The sequence below is a fragment of the Syzygium oleosum genome, unplaced genomic scaffold (genome assembly GCF_021117445.2).
Source record: "Syzygium oleosum isolate NSW1041296 unplaced genomic scaffold, Sole_v2.1 Sole_v2.37, whole genome shotgun sequence".
NCBI lineage: Eukaryota > Viridiplantae > Streptophyta > Magnoliopsida > Myrtales > Myrtaceae > Syzygium > Syzygium oleosum.
This window is the reverse complement of record NW_026607521.1, coordinates 2511789-2532518: the sequence shown is the minus strand read 5'-3', so window position 1 is coordinate 2532518 and position 20730 is coordinate 2511789. Positions and strand designations below refer to the sequence as shown.

General features: G+C 41.0%; 3 protein-coding genes across 3 annotated transcripts; all 3 read right to left on the bottom strand.

Annotated features, from left to right (window-relative positions):
* Nucleotides 1-4877: 4877 nt before the first annotated feature.
* On the bottom strand, nucleotides 4878-8209 carry LOC130135773 (GTP-binding protein SAR1A-like). The gene is made up of 3 exons (XM_056305525.1): nucleotides 7970-8209; nucleotides 7587-7718; nucleotides 4878-5715 (listed from the first exon to the last, which is right to left on the bottom strand). Exons 1-3 carry the CDS (start codon nucleotides 8096-8098, stop codon nucleotides 5395-5397), a joined length of 582 nt encoding a protein of 193 aa, XP_056161500.1. The 5' UTR covers nucleotides 8099-8209; the 3' UTR covers nucleotides 4878-5394.
* Nucleotides 8210-10657: 2448 nt separating this feature from the next.
* On the bottom strand, nucleotides 10658-14702 carry LOC130135724 (GTP-binding protein SAR1A-like). The gene is made up of 5 exons (XM_056305345.1): nucleotides 14699-14702; nucleotides 14102-14214; nucleotides 13783-13788; nucleotides 13549-13674; nucleotides 10658-10990 (listed from the first exon to the last, which is right to left on the bottom strand). Exons 1-5 carry the CDS (start codon nucleotides 14700-14702, stop codon nucleotides 10670-10672), a joined length of 570 nt encoding a protein of 189 aa, XP_056161320.1. The 3' UTR covers nucleotides 10658-10669.
* Nucleotides 14703-16181: 1479 nt separating this feature from the next.
* On the bottom strand, nucleotides 16182-17849 carry LOC130135700 (GTP-binding protein SAR1A-like). Its single transcript, XM_056305293.1, has 3 exons — nucleotides 17721-17849; nucleotides 17279-17410; nucleotides 16182-16502 (listed from the first exon to the last, which is right to left on the bottom strand). The coding sequence occupies exons 1-3, from the start codon at nucleotides 17847-17849 to the stop codon at nucleotides 16182-16184; spliced, it is 582 nt and encodes a 193-aa protein (XP_056161268.1).
* Between the last annotated feature and the right edge of the window lie 2881 nt (nucleotides 17850-20730).

Below are 20730 nucleotides of genomic sequence, written 5' to 3'. Positions count from 1 at the left end.
TGGCGCTGCTGGAGCGCGCACTCTTCCTCTCGCAAAAGGTTGAGTGTTCGAATCCCGGGCGCCGCAGGGTGACTTAACCGGTGGCACGCGTGTGGTGGCTAGCACGTGTCGCCCCCAGGGTTTACTCCCCGGCTGTCGGCCGTGCGGGGGTTCCCTAGGTTACCAAAAAAAAAAAAAACATATTGGTGGAGAAAGATTATACATATAAACCTCGAGTGTGGAGAATGACAAGTGGGATTTGATGAATAGGAGACCGTACACGCAAAATAAATTGGAGCAGAACCCGACTCAGATACGATGTTAAAATGTCAAACTCAAATGCTTAAATTTATAAATGGAAGGAGACCCGCATCTATATAAATAACATATAAGCTCTGTATACAAGTGATACGTGATACCTTAACGACATTTTTTGGACTTTACTTATTACAAGTGGAAGAAAAATCAACAAAATTGTCTATATCATTCTCTGTTTCTTGAGTGCATTTTACATTCATTTCGAGTGTATACCTCATTGTGACTCGTCCTGATATAACCAGTTCATGACCGCATCATTGAACCACTCATTATATTGTTGTTCTTAGCTATGTCAACGGCATCTTATTTCATGGTCTTCACTTTTCTGCTCAATCTACTTTGGAGTTAATGGCTTACTTTGATGCTGACTGGGTTGGAGACTCTCTTGATAGTCGCTCTACCACCAGCTACTACTTCTTTTTAGGCAACTCATTTATCTCATGGCGTAGCAAGAAACAGACTGTTATCGCTCGATCTAGTACGAAGCTAAATATCGTGCTCTTGCTGATACGACAGTAGAATTATTATGGTTGCAATGGCTATTAGAGGACATGGGCATCCATCATAACGGTGGAACGGTACTCTAATGCGACAATCGGAGTGCTATCTAATAAGCACAAAACGATGTTTTCCATGAGTGCACCAAGCATATTGAGATATAATGCCATTTTATACATTCTTATGTGCTTCAAGGCACCATTCGTCTTATCTCCACTTCATCAGTTAATCAAATTGCTGATGTATTCACTAAGACACATCCACCATGGCGTTTTCAAGATCTTTTCTCCAAACTCCAGTTGCTTTCTTCTATGTCACCTTGAGATTGAGGGGATGTTAGAAATATATTGTCTGATTCTGAGTATTTCTCATATCATAATCTCGTTATTCTAATTGTGAGTATTTCTCACAAGCACAATCTTGTTATTCAAATTGATTGTAATTTTTATTGTAATATTATGTTACTATAGATAGCCATTCTATAAAGCCCATAAATAAGCTTATGTATAGTTCAATGAAATAAACAAAAAATTCTATAACTTTATTTTTCGCTTTACAATTATCATGGTATCAGAGCAGGAGGTTCCGATTTGAAATCTTTCCAGGCCACATTTGCCTCTCCAATTAAATATGTCAACGCTTAGTACTAGGCAAAAAGATCAGACTAAGCGTGAGGGGAGTGTTAGAATATTTAAATAATAAATTACGGCTTTATCTAATAGCTTAAGCTGTTAAAATAGTTGACAGTGGTCCTATAAAAATCTCACATCAAGAAAAATTGAGTCGTCGCTCTCCGGACAAAAGTCATATATCTGTTTATGCTTGATTTTTTATTTCGTCGGGTTAGGTAGATAATGTAAGATCAACAACCACGTCCATATCATAAAGCTAACCTACATATGCTGCGAGAAGGGCTGCATGGCATAATTACACGTAGCTGCATGAAGTGCTTAGGGCTAAACTTGAGTAGGTTCATGGCATCCTTAGATGCTGTTTGGATTGATTTATTTTTTGCTTTCATTTATAAACAATAATATCATTGAGTTATTTTTAAATTCATTTGGATATAATATAAAGTTTAGCTACACCAAATAGTTAGAACTCGTTGAAGTGGCATTTGATAGTGTTCGAAAAAACTTAACACTCTTTCTTAACTCGGAGCAGCGCCATCGCCCTTTACTAGACGCCGATATAGCTCTTACCTCACGATACAAGAGGAATCATTGCGGAGGGCAACTGTGATTGAATTAGTGATATTATTGCTCACAAGAATTGCAAACACGCTCACGGCTCTCATTGAAACGGTGACTGAGGCTGACACAGTTGGTTGGAGTGATGAGAGATTTACGATTCGAAAACTGGAGGTCACCCGTTCGAATCCAATCATTTGCATGAAAATGCTCTAATTTACGACCACTTGCGCGACCAAGGTTTGGACTTAATTAGTTCGCATATAAAATGGCAAAGAAGGAAAATGTAGGTTCTTAATTAGAAAAACCTTTTGGCACAAATTTTCCCTCCCTTGATGTACAATAAAAGATATCCAAAGCAAAAAGTTCTTGCTTTGCTTTGGTTTTTTTTATTAACCTAGTTTTATGGAGTCATTTAAACAATATGTTCATGTGAAAAACTAAGTAGAAATTACCCAATCAATCATAAACATATTGTACGGATATCAATTCAATCATAAACTTTCTAATTTTGCCAATTCAGTCCTCAACATTTGCGAAAAATTTCCAATGTAACCCTTCCGGCCAATTCTCGCCGGAAATCACTAACGTGGTGGTGTGTCATGTGGGAAGGCCGACAACGACTGGACCGCCATGTCATCGATTTTCAGTGAAAATTTGCTGGAATACTACATTGGAATTATGCGCAAAGGTTCAGGAATTGAAAAATCTTGAACATTTAGGACTCCGTACAATAAGTTTATGACTAATTGGATAATTTCTCCCGAAAAACTGTTTTTACGCTTCAAATGAATAACAAAAAACTGTTCAAATTGTATCTTATTCATTTCCGCCCTTTCTTATGGGGGGCAGGGAAGCTGGCTTTTTTTTGTTTAAGACAATAACGAAATAACCTAACCTAATTAAAGCGTAAGGAACAAACCGTGCCGTCCTTGGATGGTCCAAAATGCTGTTATCAAGCACAAATGCATGCAATCTTTAGTGCCAAATCTTGGTTGCACGTCATTAAATCCTTTTTTTTCCCTTCTATTTTTGCGTTGCCACTATCTTTCTATGGGCCCAAAGATTCACCAACTTTGACATTCACCAAACGCTATCTTTCCACTTTAGGGGTTGGACGTCCCCGTCTCGAACTAACATTAATGTCCGACAAGAGGAAGAAGATTCACGAGCAGAGCTATCGAATTCGACCGCGCATGCCCCAATCCGGCGATCCCCACTTGTGCAGGTCGATTCGAGTGAAAAAAGCAGCAAAGTGGAATTAAGTGTGTACTGTCGTAATTGAATTCTTGCTACTTATAGCTAGATTACACAGAAGTGTCGGGTCACGTCTATGCAAATCCTTTGAGAGTAGAGTGTAAGACAAGTCCCTCATCAATTGATCGCCCCGAAGGCTATGTCCAATGTAGATTTGCTACTTAGGGTGCGTTTGGCAACACTTTGCCAAAGCCCTTCGGGGCTCTAAAGTCTTTTGGACAAATGCAAATGACATTCGGCAAAATTTTTGAATAACTGCATTTTCCAAAGGCCTCTAAAGACCTTTAGCCCAAGGTAGGTCCGGAGATGCTTTGAGTTTTGAAAAGTTTAGGATTGAATTAACCATCGTATAATAGGTTTGGACTTTTTGGATAATTTTTTGCGAAATACGAGATATATGTGTATTTAATAAAAACAATTTTTCTTCTTACTCGTTTATACCCTTATTTTTTTTCAATTTCTAAACACACAAAAGGATATGCATGTTATAGTGTATTCTTTTTTTTTCCTTTTCCGTTGCTAACATCCAAGCAACATTATAGCTCAATCCTTTCAAATCTTCTCTTTTTACTTCCCCGTGATTGCTTAAATCCTTTCTTTTCCTTTCTCGTTACCCCTGTCAAATATAATATAAGGGTTGCATAAAAACGTAACACCTAAAACCCTCGATAGATATAGATGCCTTAACTTAGACACTACTCAAGCAATTAATGAAGCTTTCCATGTGAAATTTTCAGAATCAATTACGTAACTCCTACTATTTCTTTATTATCTAGTTATAATGAGTTACAATATAAGTGAATTTTCTAAACGAGATTTAATGTGTGGTTTAGGAAAGTAATTGTAGTCAATATACTATACTATTGAGTGTGATTTTCTTGTTGACATTGTTTTAAGTTCCGTTTTAATTGTAGTCAGTATATATACCAATTGCATTCTAAAGTCTGTATCAACTTTGTTCCAAGTATTCCTTGCACAGTTATATTCAATACATCTAAAATATCTAGCTTTACTTGATAAATTTTATAGAGTACTATAATATTGTATTTTCAAATATTGTTGAAATTGTCTTATTTTTATATTCTTTTTGCCCAATGCACAAGTTGCCATTTAGGCTCATAACATTAATTTAAAAAAGTCACATTAAGAGAAAAATCGAAAAAGCTATTGTGCAATTGTTTCACAAAAAATGATGAAATATCCTTTAAATGTAAATGGATCGATATGAATCCACAAAGGTTGTGAAGGGTTTTTTGTTAATTTGAACAGAAAGTAAATGAAAAGAGAATTAAAGGTACGAAAGTAGGAGATAATTATGTCCTGTCATGTAAATTGCAAGGATGTTTAGATAAAGATTTGCAAAAGAACATTGAGTTATGTGATTGATTAGGGGTCGTTTACAATTAATACACTTGGGGTATTTATAACCCTCTACCGACTATTACATAGAACGGTTACTGAATTTGAATAAAGAAATAACAAAAAAAAAATCACACAATCTCCTATTATTTAGCAATACTTATCCACAATAAGTTATAAAAAAATCCTAAATTAGTGGCAATAATAAACATAACCATCCAGCGAAAATGTTTTTTGTCAATTGCTTACTATCGATAACTATCAATCACCTTCTCAAATTTTGATGAAGGCTTTCGTTGATAACTTTATTACTTCCTTAGCAAGTTGTCGATTCCCTTCAAATTGTCAATTGTTCCGTTCATTATTGACCACACTCTACTCCATCGACTAAGTCTAAATATTTGTCGATAACAACCAAAAGTTGATCGAACAAATCGAGCCTCAACATTTCAACATTTTTTTTTCTCACAAGTAGGTTGGTAAAAGCATTAAACATGCGAATCCAGAACATTTAATAACGTGAATGAAAGAATGTAAAGACGTATTAAGGACACCAGTCGAAAAACAGATGCGTGAATGAAATCCGAGACCTACTTCTCAAGTTTATTGCTTTTGACACCAAAAATTGAGCAAAATTCATAGACGCAAAGCAAACTGCTTACTATCAAAAGCTAAATGAACTTCTACGGTTGCTTAACACTAGTTTATATGCATCTATATAGACGCGAGCGCATAAACCCGACGCCAGTTCAGCCACTTACAGCAACAAAACACACCCCAGGAAGAGAAATGCTCATTTGATGTACTGAGAGAGCCACCTGAAGCCCTCGCCGTAGCCCATCTTGCGCACGATGCTGCACATGAAGACCTCGAGAGGGCGGATGTTGGTGCCGGTGAGGTCGACATTGCCCTTCCCGGTGGTGAAGTTGGTGAGGCCAATGTAGTACCGCAGTTCGTCCTCTGACGCGGCGCAAGGGATGTCGATCTTGTTTCCCAGGACGAGGAACGGGACCTTCGCCAGTGACTCGTCTGTGAGGAGAGCGTCCAGCTCTTCCTTCGACTCGGCGAATCTATCCTTGTCACAAGCGTCGACTGGGTACACCACTGCATCGACCTGTATATAAGTTCCAAAGCATCCGTCATCTTCCACAAAGTGGTTGTTTCACATGCTCCCATACATGTGCAGCCACAATATGAACAATAATCATATGACGTGATCGTTTGAAGTTCAAAAATGCCAAATGTGAACGATTGCTGGCCAGTCGATAAAGGCCACATCCCCTAGATGCTAAACTTGGGTTCCCCTATCGCGGAACCACATCGTCGCAGCATATCCCAGAAAATGGAAATTTTTGCAGCAAGGAAAAACCAGTACCGAATACACTGGCCTACACTTCTAGTTGATTAGATCAGATAGTAACATCTGACTTATAAACACTGCAAGTCAACCACACTGACTATATACAGTATCTTGAAAATGGAGTAGCAATGGATACAATGTTATCCGAAGAGAACTAGAAGAGGGAGAAAACCAAAATCAACAGTGTGCAAGAAAACCATCTTACGGACCACCAGATAACATGAAAACATGTCACTCGCCAACCCAGACTACTGAAAATCAGTCCCTGCAATACATGTTTATTTTTGGCCTATATAAAGCCCCTATTAGAAGCAATGTAGAATATGAAAGACAGAAGTACAAATGGACTACAGCTAAGTTGTGGCGATCGCATAAGCATTCCATCACCTCAATCCAACAAGTCAAACCTGATCTCAAAGTAAACTAAAGGTTCAATTACAGGGTGTTCTACTGAAAACAGAATGCGCTAAATAAAAACAGTGAACCGAAAGTTATGAATCGGGCTTCAACATTACTCTAAATGCGCCCGACTAATTCTATGTCGACTCAAAATTCAAGAGTTCGCATGATTCATATCCAATGTCCAATGTGCTTTACCTTATAACTGTTGTAAATTTGAATGGCTTCGAATCAAAGAGCAATCAAGTCGGACTTTGAGGCGTGATATCACTTTCCTTAAGGATTTATTTGCCCCACAATTGTTGCTAATGGTCACCGGCAAAAATCCTCCAGGATACAACAAAGTCTCAAAAATAAGAATACTAGATAGCAATTCTAGTATTTCTCCAGGGTCTCTCTAGGAAACAAAAGAAATGATGACTGTAGTTTTTCGAAAGAAGACTTGAAGAAATTGATCTTTTTTTCTTTCTTGCCAAAAACTGACATATATAGAAATCGGTCTTAAAGAACATTGGCAACTCTTCACGAAAGGTTGCAAAGCTAACAAAGATATTCCTTCGGAAGAAGTTGCAAAATGAATAGATGCAACCTTTCGGAAAAGATTGAAAACTGAATAAGTATAATCTCCAAAAGTTGTCTTGGAAAGACACATGTAAAATTCGGAATAAAATAAATAAATAAATATATATATAATTCCGAATTTTCATAATTTCGAAAATTACTTAATAAACAAAAAACAACCTTTCAAATAATAAAAATTAATAAGATAACCTTACGAAATAAAATAAAAATATAAAGGAATTAGTGCTAATTAAACCGCGGCCGCGCAAGTAGGTATTATGTGGACTAGCACACACCTCATTGTCTTCACTCTAAAGAGCAAGAAGATATTCACAGTTATAAAGTAACCCACTTTCTCAAAACTTTCCTATGTGGGACAAAGGAAAATGCACTATTTTGTTTGTTTTACAAAACAAACAACCAACAATAACTGTACAAGAAACACACTCACAGACAAGAATGAAGCGTTCGAAGTGTTAAGTTTAACATGATTAATCAAAAGCATCAGGCTACTCTCAGTAGGATGATCCATCCCGCATGCATCAATATGCAGAAAAGTCAAAAACTATGACAGAATCCATGAATGAATCATCCAAACGGCACGCAATTAAACGTATATCCCAAATCAGGAGCTTTCATAGGACAGAAAAAGAGCAAAACTTCACCTTAGCGTAGTAGTCCCGCCAGACTCTACGAGCGATCTTGTGACCACCCAAGTCGAAAGCTTTGAACTTTATCCTCCCTATACTCAGTTCCTCTGAAGTCGGGAACTGGGTGGGTTGGTGCTGAGCCAAACTCTGCCAATCACAGAGCCAGACCAGAAATGTTATGCTCTTACATATACCAACTGTAGACTAAGAAATACACGATAAACTCATGCCACACAAGCGCAAGAATCATGCAATCAACTCACCAAAGAGAGGCCTCGAAAGACAAAAGGCGACGAAAAATAGAAACAGATAAAAATAGAGATCACGATAAGACAAAAGCAACTTCAGAACTGTGAATTTCCGCCAAAGGGTGTCGCCCTGAAGCCAGATGAAAGTACCTCGTCCTTCAACATGTGAAGCAGGGTGGTCTTCCCTGAGTTATCCAGCCCCAAGAACAAGACCTTCGCTTCCTTCTGATACAAACCCAGAGACGCCAGAGCTCCATAGAACCAGTCCACCAGAAACATGGCTCCTCACTTTTCCCTTCTTTGGACGAAACCCAAGTGAAAAATCTCCCGAAATCTCAACCGACAAGAAGAAAGAATTGAGGAATGTGAGAGCTTGAAGAGAAAGGTGAGAGCGTGAAGCTTGGAGCAACTTCAGCAGGAACCCTTTTGGAATTTATACTCTCTGGCTGGATACTATCCGTGCCAACAGAGTTTACCGGCTACGCCGGTGAGACGGGTACGCATCGCATCCACGGTTGATTGCACACGTGGCGCGTTGGGAGGGGGCGGATGACCGGCTATCCGCGGTGGATGTCGAGCCTTGTCTACGTGGACGGTGCTGATTGGGTGGGTTGCGTCCCCCCGGGGGAAGATGACAGCGTGGCAGACGCGGGGAACAACGCGCGACAGTTGTCCGAGGTTACGTGGGATGCTTACGTGGAGGAACTGGAGGGCCGCGGGCGTTTGACGGGTTGTACGGTCGGGATGCGTTTGACGCTTCTGTGATCGGCGAATCGGATGGATCAAGATGAGGGGATGAGGTGTGCCTCCTTGATTGGCACGAAAAACGACAAGGTCATGAAGAAGCTTTTTCATTTTTTTTTTTTACTTCCGGGCACTTTATACTTGAAAAAAATAGAAGAAGAGATTTTCAATTTAATATACCGATTATCAACACATATATAAATGAGTATTTTGAAAATCGGGAAGAACTGCGCAAATCTCCTCCTGACTTTAGGGTAGTAATGCATGTGAGACAGCTGTACGGTGAGAATGCGTTTGACGTTTTGTGATTGGTGAATCGGATGGATCAAGATGAGCACACATCTAAACTCGCAAAAAAAAGGCCAAAAAAGAAACAAGAGATTTTCAATTCAATATGCTGATTAGTAACAAATATATAGATTAGTGTTTTGAAAACCAGGGAGAATTAAGCAAATCTCCTCCTGACTTTAGGGCAATACACATGTGCGACGACTGTACATTATCTTATTGATTTTCATTTTATTATACCAGTTAACTCTCGGGTACATTCTCGGTCTACTAATGCAATGCGCATGGCTTGCAAGGGATGATGTGTATTTTCGTGTCTTTCTTTCTTTTTTTCAAAATAAATCTCTCCTTTGCCATCGACTTTAGGGAAAAAAAAAGGGTTAATACCATGAAAAACTCCAAACCGGTATACTTGTGACAAATTTACACCAAGCTTTTTTTTTTCGACCACAAGAAAACCCTCAAACTAGTATACATGTGACAAATTTACCTTCCATTAGTTTCCGTTCAATTTTACAGTTAAATTGTTGAGTTGAATGACACGTGGCAGTTGACGAGTGTACCGATTTGGGGTTTTACCTGCGTTTGTCACGGGTGTATCCGTTTGTGATTTTTCATGGTATTAATCCAATTTCATGGAATTTAGTGGATAGTAAATTTGTCACAAATGTACCAGTTTGGGGATTTTCATGGTCAAAAAATCAGTTTTTGGGTAAATTTATTACAAATGTACCGGTTTGGATTTTTTTGTGGTTAAAAAATCAGTTTGAAGTAAATTTGTCATGGATGTACCGGTTTAGAATTTTTCATGATATTAACCCAAAAAATAAAGAAGAGGGAGTATAATAAATTGACTAATATATCGGAAGAAGTGACTATCAATGATAGCATAATAAGCAAAGATTGTTAGGAATTCGCGGAAGTATTTGTATAGCTAATGAGATTTTTTAGAGAGAGAAAGCATAATTGAGTAGAAAAGGAAAAAGGCTTCGCTAACAAAAAGTAAAAGTCGGGCAACCAAAAAATATATATATAGATTTTGAATATATTGAACGATTAACCAATGCGAGAAGATGATTGGCAATAATTGATATTTAAAAAATCGTTATTGATTCGGTTCCTCATTTTCTTGTTGAGTTGATGCTGTCGTTTCCTTTCAATTTTTATTTTTATTTTTTGGAAAAAATATTATCATTTATTTCTTGCATCGATTAACCCTTTACATATACATAACGATTAACTATTAATTTTTTTATTTGACCTTTCCGGTATTGAGACTTTTTCATTTTTATTTAATTGGTGTTTTATTTTATTTTTTTCTTCCATTTTTTTTACGTCAAAAGAAGCGTAAAAACGATATTTCCTTCGAGAAAACGAGATGAAAATGTATTTCTACCCTTTGAAAGTCACGCACACCGCACCGTGTCGACAGTTAAGAAAAAGAGGTTAACGGCTACAACAAAATGAAAGTGGAGGGGGGTATTGTGTCATGAGCAAGAGTTCGAGCGCACAGGTTTGCCATAGCGAAGCTCATAGGGTTTTGTGTAAAATCTCCTAAACATTAAAATTCTTTTCATTTAATAGAGTTTTAGTCAAAGAGGTCCTTTGACAAATGAAGTGGTTTAGATGGCCGGAAAAAAAAAATCAAGAAAAGGAAAGAAAAGCCCATGCATGACCCAAGAACAGGTCGGGTAACTAATGAGATGTTTCGGAGAGAAAACGCATGATTAGGTAGAAAAGGAAAAAGGCTTCGGCTATGGCAAAAAAGAAGTACAACATCCATACGACACGTTTACTAACCCCCCACAGATCGGCTCTCTACTTGATGTACTGCGACATCCACTTGAACCCTTCGCCGTAGCCCATCTTGCGCACGATGCTGCACATGAACACTTCGAGGGGTCTAACAGTCTGATCTGCGAGATTCACTTTCCATTGGCCGGTCGTGAGGTTGGTGAGCCCGAGATGATACCGCAGCTCGTCCTCAGAAGCCGCATACGGGATATCTATCTTGTTCCCGAGCACGAGGAAAGGCGCCTTGGCAAGAGCTTCCTCTGAAAGGAGGGCATCGAGCTCCCTCTTTGATTCCGCAAACCTCTCCTTGTCGTGGGCGTCCACCAGGGATACTACTGCATCAACCTAGAGAAGAAAGTCGGGAAGATCAATCGCTTGATGCTAATCTCATTTGAAAACGTGGGCAACAAGAGCTGTCCCGAGTTAAATTTGTAAACTAGAAGACGAAAGGAGTGGAAAGTCATTGAGTCGCACAAGCCTGGGAAGGCGAACTCCGTGGCCGACGCTCTTAGTCGAAAGGCGGAGTTGGCGTCAACCCTAACTCGTCCCGAGAATCCATGGAACGAACGGATCAAGGAAGGGCTCAAACATGATCCAACCGCCAAGGCACTCCTCGACCATGCTCAGGAAGGCAAGACCCGGCAATTTTGGTGTGAAGGCGACTTGCTTTACACTAAGGGACAACGGTTGTACGTTCCCCTCCATGGGAAGCTAAGGAAGGAAATCCTACGAGAGTGGCACGATTCCAAATGGGCGGGTCATCCGGGGATCCACCGCACTATGGCGCTTGTGGAGGATCGATACTTTTGGCCTCACTTGCGCAACGACATTGAGGCATATGTACGGACATGTCTTGTATGCCAACAAGACAAGCTTGAACAACGGTCGTCGGCGGGGCTTTTGGAGCCACTTCCCATCCCGGAGCGTCCATGGGAGAGTGTCTCCATGGACTTCATTGTCAACTTGCCAAAGTCCGAAGGGTGTCGGACTCTTATGGTCGTGGTGGATCAATTTTCCAAGTACGCGACGTTCGTGCCCGCATCGAAAGATTGTCCGGCCGAGGAGGCGGCCAAGTTATTCTTGAAGCACGTCATCAAATATTGGGGAGTGCCACAAACGATCGTGAGCGATCGCGACCCTCGATTCACGGATAGGTTCTGGACTAAACTCTTTAAATTATTAGGGTCGGATCTCAACTTCTTCACGAGCGTGCATCCCCAAACTGACGGACAAACAGAGCGAGTCAATGCACTCTTTGTACCTCCGACACAATGTAAGTACGACACAAGTGAATTGGGCGAAGTTGATCGATGTAGCCCAATTCCCCTACAATCTTCAAAAGAGCGAGTCCACGAACCAAAGTCCGTTCGAGATCGCAATGGGACAACAACCACTCACTCCAAGTACGGTTGCAACGGGCTATAAGGGGAGTAGCCCATCCGCTTTCAAGTTCGCCAAGGAGTGGCATGAGCAGGCAGACTTGGCGCAAACGTGTCTACACAAGGCCTCGAAGCGCATGAAGAAGTGGGCCGACAAGAAGCGACGGCACGTGGAATTCCAAGTCGGGGACTTGGTGTTGGCCAAGCTACACCTTGTGCTCCGATACAAGGATGTGCATAAAGGGCTTATACGTCACTATGAGAGGCCATTCCGAGTGTTGCATCGAGTCAGGAAGGTCGCATACAAACTGGAACTCCCACCAAAGCTTAAGGTACATTCGGTATTCCATGTGAGTATGCTTAAACCTTTCCGTGTAGACGAAGAGGACCCGGATTGAGGGGAGTCGCAACGGGCACCGCTTGGAGCAAAGACCTCCTATGATCAAGACGTCGACTTCATCATGGCGGATCGAGTCATACGGAAGAGATATCGTGCGCCGAAGCGAGAATACTTGATCCGATGGAAGGGTCTTCCGGAGAGTGAAGCAAGTTGGCAGCCCGAGGAAGCTCTTTGGCAATTCAAGAAACATATCGATGCTTTCCATGCCGAAGACGCAACGAGGGCGTCGCCCAAATAGGTAGGGGAGAATGTCACGGCCCGAAGAATTGGATCGTTCCTGAGGTTTTCTGGACGATGGACCGTGACCGACCCTTGGACGAGAAGGCAGGCCCCGAGTATTCTAATACTAGGGTTTTCTTGATGTCTTCTAGAATACTCCTGGGGGCGGGCGATACGGTAATTGTACCCTTCCGTAATAAATGCTGTAGGTGGGGTAGTTGGGGGAGTACGATCTCGACCGTTGAGATCGGGGAGAGATCTACGGATACGGTCAGCCCGATACTTGTATATAATGGGGTCTCTTCCCCTCATTTGATCATCTCTCATTTCCAAGAAGCAATACAAAGTTCAGAGCTTCTCTCTTTAGAGTTTCTCTCTCTAAAGTTCTTGCAAGTGTGAGTGTGGAAAGGCTTACTTGGGGAGAAATTCCTAAGGCCGCACGGATGTGGGAACGCTAGATCGATCGACCCGTGACACATGATTAATGTAGTCGACAGATAAATCCTTTTTCACGTGCACATAGTTACATTTAAGTTTAGTTTCATGATGGTAACATGCTTGACCCTATCGACGCTAGCTTAAGATCACTAAAAGTTCTAGCATTCTATCTGCTGCATCCATCGGTCATGGTCGCAGAGGACCGCCTTTTAACCCAGCAAAGAACTCTCTTCGCCGATATCACTTTCATTGGCTGAAGGAAAAGTTTTTCCCGTTTTCCAAACTCATGGGGCAAAAAAGCATCCGACTCCTCTCGGCAGGACGATCCACCCCGCATGCATCATTTTGCGCATAAGATTTAGAAACTATCACAGAATCCGCAAATGAATCAAACAGAAGGCACGCAATTAAAGGGGCATCCCACATCCGGAGCTTTCAATGAGGAGAGAAAAAGAGGAAAACTTCACCTTAGCATAGTAGTCCCGCCAGACCCTACGAGCGATCTGGCAACCACCCAAGTCGAAAGCTTTGAACTTCATCTTCCCTACACTCACTTCCTCTGAAGTCGGGAACTGGGTGGGTTGGTGCTTCATCTTCGCTACACTCACTTCCTCTGAAGTCGGGAACTGGGTGGGTTGGTGCTTCATCTTCGCTACACTCACTTCCTCTGAAGTCGGGAACTGGGTGGGTTGGTGCTGAACCAATCTCTGCCAATCGCAGAACCATATCAGAATTGCTCAGCTTACGTTCAATAAGTGCGCGTCCTCCTATGAACGTGCTACATAAACGCACTGCAGCAAGAAATACACGATAAACCGATAGCACACAAGCGCAAGAGTCATGCAATCAGCACACAGAGGACGAAATGAAGAGAGGCCTCAAGAAACAAAAGGAATCAATGACGAAAATAAGAATGGATTGGAAAGAGAAATTCTCAGATCATGATAAGAGAAAAGCAACTTCAGAACTGTGTATTTCCATCGAAGGGAGTCTCTATGAAGTCAAACGAAACGAAAGTACCTCATCCTTCAACATGCGAAGCAGAGTGGTCTTCCCTGCATTATCCAGTCCCAAGGCGCCAGAAACCCAGAGAGCCAATCCACCAGAGACATCACTCCTCTGTTTTTCTTCTTCTTTACAGCCGAAAACAAGAAAGATTTATGAAAGGTGAGTGCTTGAAGGTTTGAAGGCCACTTTCTTTAGCTGCAGCAGCAGCCTGGAACCATTTTTTTTCAAATTTATGCTCTATGTTCTATCGTTTTGGCACGAACGGTCGACGTCGTGATCTTACGCTTTAGTTGAGGAATTGGAATTTGGCAGGTACTAGACAGATGTACGGTGAGGATTGTCTTGTCGAATCGGAGGATGTGCTTGTCGAATCGGACGGATCAAGATTAATGGCAAGACGAAGGCCGTGTTTGGACTTCGGGATACCTTTAGGCTCGCAAAACAACAAGAGACTTTCGATTTAATATGCTGATTAATATATACAGATAGATAGACAGATTAGTGTTTTGGAAATCGGGGAGAATTACGCAAATCTCCTCCTGACTTTAGGGTAATACGCAAGTGCGACTACTATGCATTATCTTTGTTGAATTTTCCATTTTATTATACCCATTAACTCTCTCGGTTACGATTCTCGGTCTAGAAATGCAATGTGCATGGCTTGCGAGGGGTAGTGTGTACTTTCATGTCTTTCTTCTTCTTCTTTTTTCAAAATAAATCTCTCCTATGCCTTCTACTTTGGGGAAAAAAATAAAAATTAATATCACGAAAAACCCCAAATTGATACACTTGTGACAAATTTTGCCCCAAGTTGATCTTTTTACCACAGAAAACTCCAAACAGATACACCTGTGACAAATTTATCCTCCGTTAGTTTCAGTTAAATTTTACCGTTAAATTGACGAGTTGGATGACACGTGGTATACCGGTTTGGGGTTTTACCTTAGTTTGTGATTTTTCGTGGTATTAATCCAATTTCATGGAAATTAGTAGAGGGTAAATTTATCACAAATGTAGGGTTTTTAGTAGTCAAAAAATTAATTTGGGGTAAATTTATCGTGGATGTATCAATTTGGGATTTTTCATGATATTAACCTAAAAAATAAAGAAAAGGGAGTACAATGAATTAACTAATATATCGGAAGAAGTGACTATCAATAATAACATAATAAGTAAGATTGTTAGGAATTCGCGGAAGTATTTGTAGAGCTAATGAGATATTTCAGAGAGAAGAAACATAACTGAGTAGAAAAGGAAAAAGGCTTCGCTAACAAAGAGTAGAAGGTCGGGTAACCAAATATATATATAGATTTTGAATATATTGAACGATTAACCAATGCAAGAAGATGATTGGCAATAATTGATATTTAAAATATCGTTATTGATTCGGTTCCTCATTTTCTTGTTGAGTTGATGCTGTCGTTTCCTTTCAATTTTTATTTTTATTTTTTGGAAAAAATATTATCATTTATTTCTTGCATCGATAAACCCTTTACATATACATAACGATTAACTATTAATTTTTTTATTTGACCTTTCCGGTATTGAGACTTTTTCATTTTTATTTAATTGGTGTTTTATTTTATTTTTTCTTCAATTTTTTTTTTACGTCAAGGAAGCGTAAAAACAATATTTCCTTCGAGAAAACGAGATGAAAATGTATTTTTATCCTTTGAAAGTCACGCGCACTGCACCGTGCCGACAGTTAAGAAAGAGAAGTTAACGGCTACAACAAAATGAAAGTGGAGGGGGGTATTGTGTAATGAGCAAGAGTTCGAGCGCACAGATTTGCCATAGCCGAAGCTCATAGGGTTTTGTGTAAAATCTCCTAAACATTAAAATTCTTTTCATTTAATAGAGTTTTAGTTAAAGAGGTCCTTTGACAAATGAAGTGGTTTAGATGGCCGGAAAAAAAAAATCAAGAAAAGGAAAGAAAAGCCCATGCATGACCCAAGAACAGGTCGGGTAACTAATGAGATGTTTCGGAGAGAAAACGCATGATTAGGTAGAAAAGGAAAAAGGCTTCGGCTATGGCAAAAAAGAAGTACAACATCCATACGACACGTTTACTAACCCCCCACAGATCGGCTCTCTACTTGATGTACTGCGACATCCACTTGAACCCTTCGCCGTAGCCCATCTTGCGCACGATGCTGCACATGAACACTTTGAGGGGTCTAACAGTCTGATCTGCGAGATTCACTTTCCATTGGCCGGTCGTGAGGTTGGTGAGCCCGAGATGATACCGCAGCTCGTCCTCAGAAGCCGCATACGGGATATCTATCTTGTTCCCGAGCACGAGGAAAGGCGCCTTGGCAAGAGCTTCCTCTGAAAGGAGGGCATCGAGCTCCCTCTTTGATTCCGCAAACCTCTCCTTGTCGTGGGCGTCCACCAGGTATACTGCTGCATCAACCTAGAGAAGAAAGTCGGGAAGATCAATCGCTTGATACTAATCTCATTTGAAAACGTGGGCAACAAGAGCTGTCCCGAGTTAAATTTGTAAACTAGAAGACGAAAGGAGTGGAAAGTCATTGAGTCGCACATCGCCTCCGGCCTAAACGAAATGACGGGACAGGAGGACGCTCGGCGACATAGATGCAGGAGCAAATGCGATCGATATGAGCAAGAGCCCTTCGCCTCTACATTTACCTTTTCGAGTTAGAACTGCTGTCGAAGATCCCTCTTTTTACTAAATGGAAGAGAGCCTTCTCCTCTCGTCCTCAGCAGATAATGTAAACCGTCATCTCCACCCTTATGTCATGTAGTCGACAGATAAATCCTTTTTCAGCTATTTCACGTGCACATAGTTACATTTAAGTTTAGATTCATGATGGCAACATGCTTGACCCTATCGACGCTAGCTTAAGATCCCTAAAAGTTCCAGCATTCTATCTGCTGCATTCATCGGTCATGGTCGCAGAGGACCAACTTTTAACCCAGCAAAGAACTCTCTTCACCGATATCAGTTTTATTGGGTGAAGGAAAAGTTTTTCCGGTTTTCCAAACTCATGGGGCAAAAAAGCAGCCTACTCCTCTCGGCAGGACGATCCACCCCGCGTGCATCATTCTCGCATGAAGATTTAGAAACTATCACAGAATCCGGGAATGAATGAACCAGAAGGCACGCAATTAAAGGGGCATCCCACATCCGGAGCTTTCGATGAGGAGAGAAAAAGAGGAAAACTTCACCTTAGCGTGGCAGTCCCGCCAGACCCTACGAGCGATCTGGCGACCACCCAAGTCGAAAGCTTTGAACTTCATCTTCCCTATGCTCACTTCCTCTGAGGTCGGGAACTGGGTGGGTTGGTGCTGAACCAATCTCTGCCAATCGCAGAACCATATCAGAATTGCTCAGCTTACGTTCAATAAGCATGCGTCCTCCTATGAACGCCCTACATAAACGCACTGCAGCAAGAAATACACGATGAACTGATACCACACAAGTGCAAGAGTCATGCAGTCAGCACGCAGGGGACGAAATGAAGAGAGGCCTCGAGAAACAAAGAATCAATGACGAAAATGAGAACGGATTGGAAAGAGAAATTCTCGATCATGATACGAGAAAAGCAGCTTCAGAACTGTGTATTTCCATCGAAGGGAGTCTCTGTGAAGTCAAACGAAACGAAAGTACCTCATCCTTCAACATGCGAAGCAGAGTGGTCTTCCCTGCATTATCCAGCCCCAAGAACAAGATCTTGGCTTCCTTCTGCCGCAAACCGAGAGACGCCAGAAACCCAGAGAACCAATCCACCAGAGACATCACTCCTCTGTTTTTCTTCTTCTTTACAGCCGAAAACAAGAAAGATTTATGAAAGGTGAGTGCTTGAAGGTTTTGAAGGCCACTTTCTTTAGCCGCAGTAGCAGCTTGGTACCATTTCAAATATATGCGCTTTGTTCTATAGCTTTGGCACGAAGGCTGGACATCGTGATCTACGCTTTAGTTGGGCCGTTGGAATTTGGCGGGTGCTAGACAGATGTACGGTGAGGACGTGCTTGCCGAATGGGGCGGATCAAAATTAATGGCAAGGTGAAGGCTATGCTTGTGACTTCGGGGGCAAACCTTTTGCTCGCAAAAAAACAAGAGACTTTCAATTTAATATGCTGATTAATATATACAGATAGATAGATAGATTCGTGTTTTGGAAATCGGGGAGAATTACCCTAATCTCCTCCAGACTTTAGGGTAATACGCAAGTGCGACTACTATGCATTATCTTTGTTGAATTTTCCATTTTATTATACCCGTTAACTATTTCGGTTTACAAATGCAATGCCCATGGCTTGCGAGAGGTAGTGTGTACTTTCATGTCTTTCTTCTTCTTCATTTTTTCAAAATAAGTCTCTCCTTTGCCTTCGACTTTAGGGAGAAAAAATAAAAATTAATACCACAAAAAACTCCAAACTGGTACACTTGTGACAAATTTTGCCCTAAGCTAATTTTGTTATCACAGAAAACCCCAAACCGATACATCTGTGATAAATTTACCCTCCGTTAGTTTCCGTTAAATTTTACCGTTAAATTGACAAGTTGGATGACATGTGGTGTACCAGTCTGGGATTTTACCTCAGTTTGTGATTTTTTGGGGTATTAATCTAATTTTACGAAAATTAGTGGAGGGTAAATTTATTACAAATATAGGGTTTTAGGTGGTCAAAAAATTAATTTTGGGTAAATTTATTGCGGGTATATCAGTTTGAGATTTTTCATGGTATTAACCCAAAAAATGAAGAAAGGGGAGTACAATGAATTAACTAATATATCAGAAGAAGTGGCTATGAATGATAGCACAATAAGCAAAGATTGTTCGGAATCCGCGGAAGTATTTGTATAAGCTAATGAGATTTTTTAGAGAGAGAAAACATAATTGAGTAGAAAAGGAAAAAGGCTTCGCTAACAAAAAGTAAAAGGTCGGGTAATCAAAAAATATATATATGGATTTTGAATATATTGAACGATTAACCAATGCAAGAAGATGATTGGCAATAATTGATATTTAAAATATCGTTATTGATTCGGTTCCTCATTTTCTTCTTGAGTTGATGCTGTCGTTTCCTTTCAATTTTAGATTTTATTTTTTGAAAAAAATATTATCATTTATTTCCTGCATCGATTAACCCTTTACATATACATAATGATTAACTATTAATTTTTTTATTTGACCTTTTGCGTATTGAGACTTTTTCATTTTTATTTAATTGGTGTTTTTTTTTCCTTCCGATTTTTTTTTTACGTCAAGGAAGCGTAAAAACGATATTTCCTTCGAGAAAACGAGATGAAAATGTATTTCTGCCCTTTGAAAGTCATGCGCACTGCACCGTGCCAACGGTTAAGAAAGAGAGGTTAACGGCTATAACAAAATGAAAGTGGAGGGGGCTATCGTGTAATGATCAAGAGTTCGGGGGCACAGGTTTGCCATAGCCGAAGCTCATAGGGTTTTGTGTAAAATCTCCTGAAGATTGAAATTGTTTTCATTTAATAGAGTCTGAGTGAGAGAGCTCCTTTGACAAATGAAGTGGTTTAGATGGCCGGAAAAAAAACAACAAATCAAGAAAAGGAAAGAAAAGCCCATGACACAAGAACAGGCTTATTCGCTCTCCAACTTTAGAGGCATCATCAACTTGCCATACTACGAGAACATAGTTGATGAATTGTGGTGCAATTGATGCATTACGGCTGCTGAATCATTAGGCAATAACGTGAATGTGCGCGTCATCACTGACAAGCTTCGCCCTTCGTACCTTGTCCGGCCTCGCAACCCTTCGCCGACACGAAAGGATGGCCATCGAGAGGCGGACCAGAACTCTCTCGTTGATTCCGGACCGAGCGCAAAACTTTTATCTGATCACTAGACCTAAACCTTATGCACGACGACCTCCATTGTACTCTTCTTTCTTAACTATCTCTCCTGGCATCTCAGTGCAGAGTCCAGAGGGAGGTGGAAGATCCCGAAGACATACTCTGCGCAGCAGCGGAGGTGTTCTTGGAGGATAGATTCAACGGAACCCCGGGAGAGCATAGCATAGGGAGGAAAGGGGGAGCACGCACATTCCAAAAACCCATACTTTCCCCTCCAAAAAATCTCCCAGGCTATCCAATCGAACTCAGGACCCGGTTGAAATCGCCGTCGGAGGAACAGAAGCTAGCCGGGTGTCGCTTCCACAGAAGGCCGAGTACTTCGTTTAGGATTTCGGGAGGTCTCGATACCGTGCCGGGTTTTGGCGGGCGGAATAAGCCACCGAAGAAAGTACCGATTCCACCTCCATCACTACTCATTTTCAGGAACTCGCGTACCTCTCGATTCCACCTCCCATCACGGCCATTATCGATGATTTGCCAACAAGCACAGCCAGTTGCAACGTACAGTCAGGCCAGTTCACTTACTGGACAAACTCCCGCCCTGCAGTTCTCTTCCGACCCCAGAAGCCACTGGACGTCCCCAGCGAAGAACCATATATTCTAGCCCCGATCGAGTATTAAGCTCGAAAATCCTCGAGAACTACGTTCCCTTCCGCGCACATCGAACGCCAAAGAATCTCATAACTTCATCGGAAAACATCGCAAAGCGAACAGAGCCTCAAGTCACTCGACTTTTTCCTTCCAGAGGCGGCTACTTTGTCACGAGACTTTCGTCGCAGATTCT